An 11,554-nucleotide genomic window follows, 5' to 3' on the forward strand; every position below is an offset into this window, starting at 1 on the left:
GGTCTTCAGAGGCACTCCTTTTCTTTCCCAGGTTGGGGGAATTATCGATTCCTCCCTTCTTGACAGTCTCCTTCGTGGAGGCGGTAGCTCCTTGGTTCCCCTCTTCGCCCTCTGCCGAAAGCATAATCTGCAGCATCCCGGTTAACACGGGATCCGGTGCGATCTCGGGCAGGGGGGCTGGACACCTGATAAGCTTTGCCTTCGCTATCCACTCCTGTTCAACTGTTAAAGGGCCACTTTATGATGAAAATACGGATGGTGTGTCCAAATATGGGGCTACTTACCTTAACATCCTGGCGATTGCAGCTCAGACCTGCGTCCTTGGATAAGTCCGGACACCTTGCTTGTGGTCCGAAGAACAATTTGTACATCTCCATGGGCGTTGCGCTCGTAAAATGTTGGAGGACTCGCGGTCCCTCAGGATTAAATTCCCACAAGCAGAGAGGGCGACGTTTGCAGGGCAGCGTGCGGCGAATCAGCATAACTTGCGCCACCACGGTCAAGTTAATATCTCTTTCTAGGAGATCTCGAATACGGTCCTGCAGAAGGGGCACGTTTTTGGACGGCCCCCATATAAGCCCTTCATTGACCCATGATGCTCGCCGTGGTGGGGGACACGAACGAAAAGCAGGTGGCGCCACCCATGTGGTGCCCCTGGGGGCTGTGATATAAAACCAGTCCCATTGCCATAAGCCGAACTCTTCTTGGAAAGTGCCCTCGGGCCATGGAGCGTCGGTTATCTTGCTTATGATAGCTCCTCCGCACTCGGCGTGCTGCCCCTCGATCATCTTCGGCTCTACTTTGAAGGTTTTAAGCCATAATCCGATGTGAGGGGTGATATGGAGGAAGGCTTCACACACTACGATGAACGATGAAATTTGGAGGATGGACTCCAGAGCTAGGTTGTGAAATTCCAGCCGTAATAGAACTTCGGCCCCCTCACAAAGGGATCAATTGGGAAACCTAACCCCCGAAGGAAGTGAGATGTGAACACCACGCTCTCACCGGGTTGAGGAGAAGGAATGGCTTGCCCTTGAGCAGGCAGCCTATGCGAGATTTCACCGGTTAGATACCTGGCATCTCTCAGCTTTCGCATGTCTTCTTCCGTAACGGAGGAAGGCACCCACCAGCCTTGTAGGTTGGAGCCGGACATCGTCGGAGGTCTGAAGCGCCTAAAACTAGAAGCCTTGGGTGTTGGAACTCAAGGCGAGGGGCGGATTCGATTGGATTGAAAGAAAAGGGAATCGAGCCTTGGTCTCTTTATAAAGGATTTGAATACCAAGAGCCTTCCCCGTAACCATTTGGGACTCGCTTTCAATTAGAGAGTCGTACCAAAGGGCACGGTTGGGTTACCCACGCCCGTGTTGATGAGAATCCCGGAATAAGGGGGCACGATCTCTGCTTTGACAAGACGTGCCAAGGAAACCGCCTCGCTAAACGCACTAAGGTGGAACGGTAAAACGATTCGAATAAAGGCCTGGCCGTGACGTCACGCTACGGAATACGTCAGCGGATTAGATTTGTGCAGATATTATTCTCTCTACGGTGGCATGTGGAACTTATTTTGCAGAGCCGGACACTATCCTGGTGTTCAACATCATCTATGAAGTATTCGGAGGAGGAACCCGCCTTGCAATGCCGAAGACAATTTCCGCGCCGGACTCGTCGTCATTGAAGCCTGGTTCAGGGTCTACTGAGGGAGTCCTGGATTAGGGGGTGTCCGGATGGCCGGACTATGACCTTTGGCCGGACCCCCGGACTATGAAGATACAAGATTGAAGACTCCGTCCCGTATCCGAATAGGGACTTTCCTTGGCGTGGAAGGCAAGCTTGGCGATACAATATGAAGATCTCCTCCCATTGTAACCGACTCTGTGTAACCCTAGCCCTCTCCAGTGTCTATATAAATCGGAGAGTTTTAGTCCGTAGGACGAACAACAATCATACCATAGGCTAGCTTCTAGGGTTTAGCCTCTCTGATATCGTGGTAGATCAACTCTTGTAATACCCATACCATCAATATTAATCTAGCAGGAGTAGGGTTTTACCTCCACCGAGAGGGCCCAAACCTGGGTAAAAACATCGTGTCCTTGTCTCCTGTTACCATCCGCCTAGACGCACAGTTCGGGACCCCCTACCCGAGATCCGCCGGTTTTGACACCGACAGCAACCGAACCTTTACAAACAAGGTTGGGGAAATCTCCATAACTTAATTGGAGGCTCCCTACGACACCACGAAGCTTCACCACAATGGACTATGGCTCCGAGGTGACCTCAATCGTCTACGGTGCTCAAACACTCAAGAGTAACAAGATCCGCTAGGGATTAGTGGGGGAATCGAATATCTCTTGGTGGAAGTGTAGATCGGGGCCTTGTCACTCAATCCCGAGCAAATCAACAAGTTTGATTGGCTAGGGAGAGAGATCGACCGAAAATGAAGCTTGGAGCAACAATGGAGTTTAGGGTTGGAAGAGGTGAGTCTTCTTGGAGAAGAAGACCCCCTTTTATAGTGGGGGGACAATTCCAACCGTTACCCACCACTCAGCCCGCGGCCCATGGAACTACCGCTCCACAGGCGCGGTACTACCGCACAGGCATGTGGTACTACCGCGGTGGACCGCGGTACTACCGCGAGCACGGCAGAGACCAGACCAGGCAAAAGGGAGCACCGACAGGGCGCGATAGATCCGCAGGAGCGGTACTACCGTGGCCCCGTGCGGTACTTCCGCAAGGCAGACACGGGCCAGGCCTGGTAGGCACAGAAGTAACAAATTACATCCGTGACTACCTCCGCTGAGAAAAAGTCGTGCAAAAATCCGACACGGAACTATCGCGACCGAGGGTGCGGTACTACCATGAAGGGTGCGGATGTAAAAAATTACATCCGCCCCTACCTCCGCTCCTGCTACGAAACCTGGCCTGGTGCCACGGTACTACCGTGCCGTAGCACGGTACTACCACGGGGAGCGCGGATGTAAAAAATTACATCCGCGCCTACCACCATTTGAGAGCGGTGCCAGACCAGAGCTCGCGGTACTATCGCTCGGATGAGCGGTACTACCGTGGGTGCCTATGGTACTACCGTGCCGGAGCCCGGTACTACCACTGGCTCCTGCAGTAGTACCGCTCAAGAGAGCAGTACTACCGCTAGCCTGAGAAGAGCAAGACTGAGGCCTTCATTTCGCAGAGACAAGGTGAGACAGAGGAACACTCCGAGGAGCTCGAGGAAAGGCGGTGTAGAAGGGAATGTGTACGTGAGATTCCACCCAAACCTTACCAAAGCGGACCCCCTCTTAATAGTACGACTGTCCTATGACTCAACTCCACCGAACCAAACCGTAGAGAAAGGCCATCTTCTATAATCTCCAAGGGGCATCAAATCGTCTTGTGTTTAGTCGTGATATATCTGAAAAGCTCAATACACACGATTAGTCCGCAAAGGCATTGTCATCAATCACCAAAACTACAGAAGGACAAGAATGTCCTTACAACTGGGTATTTCAAAGTAGTGGCTAATCAGAAGAGGAGGAGGAAGTAGATTGCTATGCTAGAAACCCCCTCAGGCCCTGTGGAAGATACCAAAGGTATTTTACAAATAGCTGTAGATTACTATAAAAAGTTATTTGGTTATGTTCCCACTATTGACATTGATCTCAAAGATGACTTCTGGAATCAAGATAGTATGCTTTCTCCTGAGCATTTTAATTTACTTGAAAGTCCTTTCTCTGAGGAGGAAATAAAGACTGATGTCTTTGGCTCTTATGTTGAGGGAGCACCTGGTCCTGATGGTTTTCCTTTTCTGTTTTACCAAAAGTACTGGGATTTAATCAAAAAGGATCTTTTTGCTCTCTTCAGAGATTGGGGGGCTGGAGAACCTGATCTGTTCAGACTCAATTTCTTCCTCCTTACCTTAGTGCCTAAAGAACCTAATGTTGTTAAGCTTGATAGGTTCAGGCCTCTAGCCATGATTAATTCTAGTTTCAAATTTTTTGCTAAATGTGCCACCAATAGGTTTGGCCCTGATTGTAATTTTCTCATTTCTCCTAACCAGACTGCTTTCCTAAAAGGAAGATTTATCCTTGAAAGCATAGTGGCTGCTCATGAGGTGGTTCATGCAGTTGCCATTAATAAAATGTCTAGATTTTGCTTTAAACTGGATTATGCAAAAGCCTATGACATGATCAGTACAAAATTTCTCTTAAAAATGCTGAGGAAGAGAGGCTTTGGTCCTAAATGGATGTATAAGATTGAATCTTTACTTTACAATGGATCTGTTAGGGTCAGAATTAATGACATTAATAGTAAATATTTCATAGCTGGTAAAGGAGCAAGACAGGGGGACCTTGTCTCTCCCCTGTTGTTTAATTTAGTGCTGATATTTTTCACCAGAATTTTGATTAAAGCTGCTAAAAAAACTTAATTGCTGACGCCCCCCCCCTCAAATCCTGCTGGAGTCATTAGCATGCAATATGTTGATGATACTCTGCTTTTCCTGGGCAATAACCTGGACCATGCCAAAAATCTTAAGTGGCTTTTGTCTTGCTTTGAGCAGATTTCTGGCATGAGAATAATTTTCACAAGTGTGACCTAGTTCCTATCAATATAGATCAGGATGAGGCTCTAGTGTTTGCTCAAACCTTAGGTTGTAAAATTAGTGCTTTCCCAATTAAGTACTTGGGTGCCCCTCTGCACTTTAGCAAGATTAGAAAAGAGGATCTTCAACCTACTGTTGATAAGATCATCAAGAAAGCTGTTGGGTGGAGGGGGAGACTTCTTTCTTTTGGCAAGAGGCTTGTTTTAGTCCAAGCCTGCTTAGCTAGTATCCCTACCTATCTTATGAGTTTCATTAAATTTTCAAAGTGGACTATTAAACTCATTAACTCCCAATAGCTCATTGCTTTTGGGATGATTATGAGGGCCATCACAAATATCATTTGACTGCCTGGAACTCCATAAATATGAGGAAGGAGTTTGGAGGTTTTGGCATTACTAACATTGGGGACATGAATTTGGCCCTGTTAGCTTCTTCGATTAGTAGGTACTACAACTCTGATGGCAAAATATGGAAGAATATTATTGACACGAAATATAACCCTCAGAATAGCAACATTTTTGCTTGTTTTGCTGCTGGAGCATCCCCTTTCTAGAAAGGGGTGCTCTAGGCAGCACAAGCTTCCAGAGTTGGCTTCTCTTGGAAAATTGGCAATGGCAAGAGGGTTAGATTCTGGGAGGACCATTGGTTTGGCAATCCTACTCTGGCTACCCAGTATTGGGAGCATAATGGCACCATTGATAAAATCTGGGATGGCTATACCCTTAAGCTTACTTTTAGGAGATGTTTCAACTAGGAACAGATGGCTCTTTGGTTTGAACTTGTAGGAATTGCTAGCTCCATACAATTTATAGATGAGGATGACTCCCCAGTTTGGAATTTGAATTCTAAAGGGGTTTATACAGTTAAATCCTTCTATAAATTTATCAATTTCAGAGGAGTTCTACCTACCAGTTCTCCTGCTGTTTGGAATCTCAAAATCCCCCCTAGGATTCAGATCTTTCTTTCGCTTTTGGTCAACAATAAACTGCTGACCAGAGACAACTTGAGCAAAAGACAGGAAGTGGGTGATCCTACTTGTGTGTTTTGCTCTGAACAAGAATCATGTTTCCATTTATTCAGTGCTTGTGTTGTTGCCATTGAGTTCTGGAAAGCCATATGTGTCCTTACTTGAGTGAGTGAAGACATTAATATGATGTCTCCTCATACTGGCTCAGAGGAGACAAGTTTGCTGCGATCAATACTGTTCATGCGGCTGGGATGTGCTCGATCTGGAAAACTCGCAATGACATGTTTTTCAATAATGTTTGTTGGCCTGGTTTGCAGGCTATCTGTAGGAAAACAATGTCAAATCTATCCACGTGGGAATGCATTTCCTCAGGGTGTGCCAGGGACAAGCTAGTGTGGGCTGTGAAAGAGCTGGAGACGAAAGCGAGAAGCCCTCCTCTGTTGTTATGGCCAGATCCTGGCTGAGGCGTGGAGACACCTTTTAGATTTGTTCTTTTAGCAGAGAGCCTTGTAGTAATACTTGTCTATCTTAGTAGCTATGTTTGCTATTTTCTTACTGGTTTTACTTCTTGTCTTTGCGTCGCCGTAGCTTTTGTGATGCCTCTGATTTACTGCGGCGGCGTGCCTGCTGGCCGCCATGAGCTTTTCTCTGTAATATTAACTAGATCTTTTGTTTTGTTTCTGATATGGAATGGAACAGGGCGCGGCCCTTTTCTTCTAAAAAAACTTGGGGAGAATTTGTGTAAGTCTTATTTGCAAACATAATATTTCTTAATCGGGAGTAGTGTTGGAGCAAATCGAATAATCCACATGGTTCTGAAACAGATAAATCGACGCAATATTTACTACATCTAACTGCTCTCTGAAAGACAGAGTCGCTTTAGCAAATTCAAAACATTTCCTTTCTGCTGCTGAAAGATAAGTTTAACCCGCACCAGTTGGATTCTGGACAACACAAGTTGCAGCACTGTGATAGTGTAGTTGTGTGCTTTGGTGAGAGAGGGATTTGACTACATTTTTCCCCTTCACCACAACCTGCCAGATTTTTGTTGGATAAAGCAGAGGAACATGCTACTGAATGGTTGGTCTCATTCCACCAGCCAATCACTGGTATAAATGGAGGAACAAGGCATAGTTCAAGCTTATTGGATGTCTTCACTAGCTAACGGAAAACAGACATATATTGGATCGGGAGGAGCACTAGGGTAGAAATTTTGTAAGTCTTACTTGCAAACGTGATATTTCTTTATTGGGAGTGGTCCACACCCCAACAATTGCAAACATATAATAGGTAACCTGCCCCAATGACACATGATTTTGAAAGAGAAAACTGGACACTAGATTTACTACATCCAACTGCTCTCTAAAAGAAGAGTCACTTCAGCAAATTCTAAGCCTTCCCTTGCCTGCTGCTGAAAGATAAGTTCAATCCGCACTAGTCGGATCATGGACATCACAAGTTGCAGCAGAGCAATAGTGTATTTGTGTGCTTTGGTGAGAATGAGTCAGTGAGACTTGTCTGCATTTTTTCCCTCCCCTTTACCACAATCTGCCAGATTTTTGTGTAGTTTTACCCAAATTGATTCTCCCTTCTTAGCACTACATTATTGTAATCCTTTCTCTTTAGCTTGTACCCACTGTGGTGTCATTTCTCTTTTGTTTCTTTAGGCATGATTGTGTTGTTGCCCCGGTCGCCGCTCTTGATCACAAGTTTGGATGTTGGTTGTATGGACCATTGCTTTATCTATAAGTGAAAGCCTATTTCCAATGTTAATGGGTAACAATGCCTCTTTCTATACAGGCATGGAAGGATGTACAGAAGAAAAAATAGATGGATGATTGGTTCAATAAACATGGAAATAAAAAACAGATATTTTTGACCTTGTTCATAAAAAATGTCAATGTTTTAGGTTTGTTCTGATTTTTTTTATTTCTGTATATGTAATCATAAACAAGAAAGCCCTATCCAGATATTTCTGGGACCATGTACCCTAGGATTCTATGTCAACATATTTAAGGATACACACATAGGTGTATACACTATGCTCATGTGGGTATGACAAATTAATCCATGAAGGCCTGATAATTTATTTATTTATCTATTGGGATTGGTTTGAATCCTTTTAAGGCGCAATGCATCATAAATTAATTACAATTGTAATTCTTACACAAACCAGGTTTTAAACCTAGCATGTGTATGCACATTTTTTGAAGCTAGACATTACAATTGTATCACAAATAAAAATATTAAATATTTAATAGAATTGTAATTTAATTATTTATCATAAATAAAATTATAATAAATGCATTAACTATGTGTTAGATTTATTAGTTATTTTTATGAATATAAAATTTTAGTATAAATAATCAATTTATTGTGACTTAAACTCGTGATTCTGTCCTATGTGAATTGATAAAAAAGATGTTGGAAGAAGTGGGGGCCAATACGGCGAGTCAGTAAGTGGGTCAACGTCATTAGAACCGAATTGTGTTGTGGTTCGTTGCAGAATCCTCTGTTTTTGAATCGCTCGACCAGTCGTGACTAGTCGTCGACGAGTCGCAGTTGTCGCTGCCCCTAGTTCCTGCTGCTGGTTGCTCCTCCCTCCTCCCTTGGTTGCCGTTGGTGGTGTGCTCCTCCCCTCCTCCCCTGGTTGTTGATGCTGTTGTTGTCCTCCTCCACTCCTCCCCTGGTTGCTGCTGGTGGTGGTGTGGTCCTCCCCTGGTAAGTAGTAGCATGTATCCTCTTTCCTCTCTTTTCCTTCTACTTTGATCTAGATCTAAACCTCCAGTGCTTCTGCTAGGTAGCTTAGGGCTCATTTTGGTGAAAAAACAACTAAGTGGATTTATCTTTCCTTCTATCACAGATTCACAGCAAGCACCATGTCCTCCAACCAGAGATATCCCCAGTTGTTCGATCAGCTCAAGCTGCAGAAGAAGCTCACGAGCACTATGATCCATTCAAAGATCCTAAGAGGAGGCCAACAAAGAGCACGGATACAACATGGAAATATGCATTCTGGCCAGATCTTAGCGAGAGGTTGTTGCTGCAATGTAATTTGTGTGGCAAGCAAATTACCTCTGGACCTTGTAGGACGAAGAAACACCTTGCTGGGGGGTTTACAATTTTGAGTATGTGCACCAAATCAATCCCTAAAATTCAAAAGGAAATGCACGACTACTTGAGGACAAACTCATACACTTTCAAAAATCTTGATGGAGATGAAGGTGGTCAAAAGAGATGGTGAAGAAGGTGCTGAACAAGAGAAATGTGAAGCAAGTTCAAAAGCTTCCAGCTCCAACTCCAATGCCTCCAGGAAAAGGAAATCAAAGGGGACTACTCATTTGGCATCGACGGTGGCAAAGAAGCAAGGAGATTCCATTGCAAATCAGATTCAGAAGACACCGGAAGAGGTGGTTGCCGAGAGAAATATGTCAAAGGGCACTCAAAAGACCATGAAGGATTACAACAAGAAGACAAAGGAGCAAAAATATTATGTAGATGATCATGTAGCTGACTTTTTGTATGAGAATTGCCTCACTCAATATTGTCAATTCAAGGAGTTGGGAGATTCTATTGGAATCTATAGGGCAGTATGGTTCTGATTACATATCTTTATCTTCAAGTGAGGGAACCATTGCTTGAGAAGGCAAAGATCAAGAACGACAACTTCAAAGGGAAGCATGAAGTTGCATGGAAAGAATACGGTTTCTCACTCATGTCAGATGGCTGGACAGACATGACAGGGCGGCACTTGATCAACTTCCTCGTCAATACTCCAGAAGGCACCTTCTTCTTAGGGACAGCCAATGTTTCTTCTAAAAGAGTTGATGCAAAGCTATTGAGTGAACAAATTGATCCAATTAGCCTTGAATTGATAGTCCTAGTAGTTAGCAATAATGGATCTAACTACAAGGCAGTCGGTAGACTTCTAATGGAAAAGTATCCTACTAAGTATTGGACACCTTGTGCTGCCCACTATTTGGATCTTATGCTAGAAGACATCAGGAAGATCAAAGAGTTCAACTGTTGCATTGCTAAAGCAAAGAGAACAACTAGTTTATTTATTCCCATGGAAAGGTTCTTGATTTAATGAGAAGCTTGAATGGTAAGCAAGAAATTGTGAGGCCTGGAGCAACTCGTTCTGCTACATCATTCCTTACTTTGGCCAACATGTGGAAGCAAAGCCAAACATTGAAAGCTCTCTTTGTTAGCACACAATGGTATGCAAACAAATTAAAGGACAACGAAGGACGGAAGGCGGCTGCAGCAACTGTGATCTCCGTGTCATTTTGGCAATCGGTGGAGTGTTGCATGAGATCTTCACAGCCACTTCTTAGAGCTTTGATGATCGCTGATGGTGATGAGACTCCGGCTATGGCAGAAATGTTGGCAGCCATGGATGTTGCAAAGACACATAAAGGAAGCTTTGACACATAAGACAAACCTCCTAGGTCAAGTGGTAGCTACTGTTGGAAAGAGGTGGGATAATCAGATGGAACAAAAGCTACATGGGGCTACTTTCTTCTTGAACCCAAATAAATTCTTTGTCATTAAGGTGCCCAACAAAAGACAAGCTTCCCGTCTCCGTTCAATGTTCAGTGGTGTGCTATGGAAGATGGTGTCCGATGATGAGCAACAAACAACTATAAGTAGGGAAACTGACGACTATGAGCTGGCGGAAGGTGAATGTTTGTCGGAACCATTGTCAATTAAAGACCGTGACAAAAAAAAGCCCCCGTCAGAATAAATTCTATGGCAACTTGTGTATTCTTGTTCAACTCAATTACTCCACTAATTGTTGGTTGTTTTGGCCTTCTCTTTAATGTTGGACTTGCCGGTTTTGTAGTTCTTTGGTGGAATGCTTATGGTGGCCTTGCTTTTGACCTCCAAACTCTTGCAAAGTGAATCATTAGTCTATGTTGTTCAGCGTCCAACTGTGAGCGCAATTGGAGTGTATTTGCTCATGTAAGTAGCCATTAGTTGGCTGGTTTGATAGGCTAATTTCAGTAACGTCTCAATTATTTGTGTGCTTGCAGATCCACAGCAAAGGGAGAAACCGTCTAGAGTACAAGAGATTGAACAAGCTATCATATGTCTCGTACAACCGGGAAATGGAAGCTAGGTTTCAAAATCTGCGCGAGCAAGGCTCTAAAGCAAAGAAATCTAATCCACTTGTCCTAGAAGAATTTCAGTAGGATAATGAATGGGTTGATATCAATGCTGAAGTGGTCCATGAAGATCAAGCTCAAGTCATGGATGGTGAAACACCTGTACTTTGGTCTCAAGTTGATGAAGCCATGGGTGCGTCGACTTCTCTAGCAAGTCGCAACTATCCTAGGAGAGCTCGTGGTGATCCTGGCGAGTCTATTGCACGACCCATAGGCCCTTATATCACCTACACTCGGAACCACGCAAGAACAAGGCTGGTTGTGCACGATGAAGAGTTGAGGGCTGAATTAGAAGCGGCAGAATATGACAAAGACATGGAGAGCAACGATGAAGACGATGGCGATGATTCACCAGATGATGAAGACACCTATTTTCACCTTGAAGACATGGAACTCGGCTTGATTGCTGAAGATGTGTTCTTGTTTCTATCTGCCATTCATGTTTTGGTGTTGAAGTGTTGTACTTATTTACTTGCATTTCAATCTGGTTGCATGTAACTTATTGTTGGACCTATTGTGTTTAAATTTCATCGTTGAACCTCTTTATTTGCTACCCTATTTGTGTTATGTTTCATGTTTGATATTTATTCATTGGGCTGGACTATTGGAGTGTTGAACTTCATTCTTATGCAAATCTGATTGGTTTTATTGTCTTGTAGACTGCTGGTTCATGGAGAAGAGGAAGGCCCTAGACATTGTATTGAAATGCCCAGGTTTGTATTACATTGTATGATAAATTTTATTCTACATACTACCTACTGTTTAACTCATATCAACTCGTCGACTATGAGTCTAGACTAGTCACGACCTGTCTAGAGTCCCCCC

General features: G+C 44.1%; 1 protein-coding gene across 1 annotated transcript; it reads left to right on the plus strand.

Moving 5' to 3' along the window:
- Positions 1-7,363: 7,363 nt before the first annotated feature.
- Positions 7,364-9,001, plus strand: LOC119310674. The gene is made up of 3 exons (XM_037586342.1): positions 7,364-7,373; positions 8,107-8,282; positions 8,425-9,001. The coding sequence occupies exons 1-3, from the start codon at positions 7,364-7,366 to the stop codon at positions 8,803-8,805; spliced, it is 567 nt and encodes a 188-aa protein (XP_037442239.1). The 3' UTR covers positions 8,806-9,001.
- The last annotated feature ends 2,553 nt before the right edge of the window (positions 9,002-11,554 follow it).

The sequence above is a fragment of the Triticum dicoccoides genome, chromosome 5B, assembly GCF_002162155.2.
Source record: "Triticum dicoccoides isolate Atlit2015 ecotype Zavitan chromosome 5B, WEW_v2.0, whole genome shotgun sequence".
Classification (NCBI taxonomy): Eukaryota; Viridiplantae; Streptophyta; class Magnoliopsida; order Poales; family Poaceae; genus Triticum; species Triticum dicoccoides.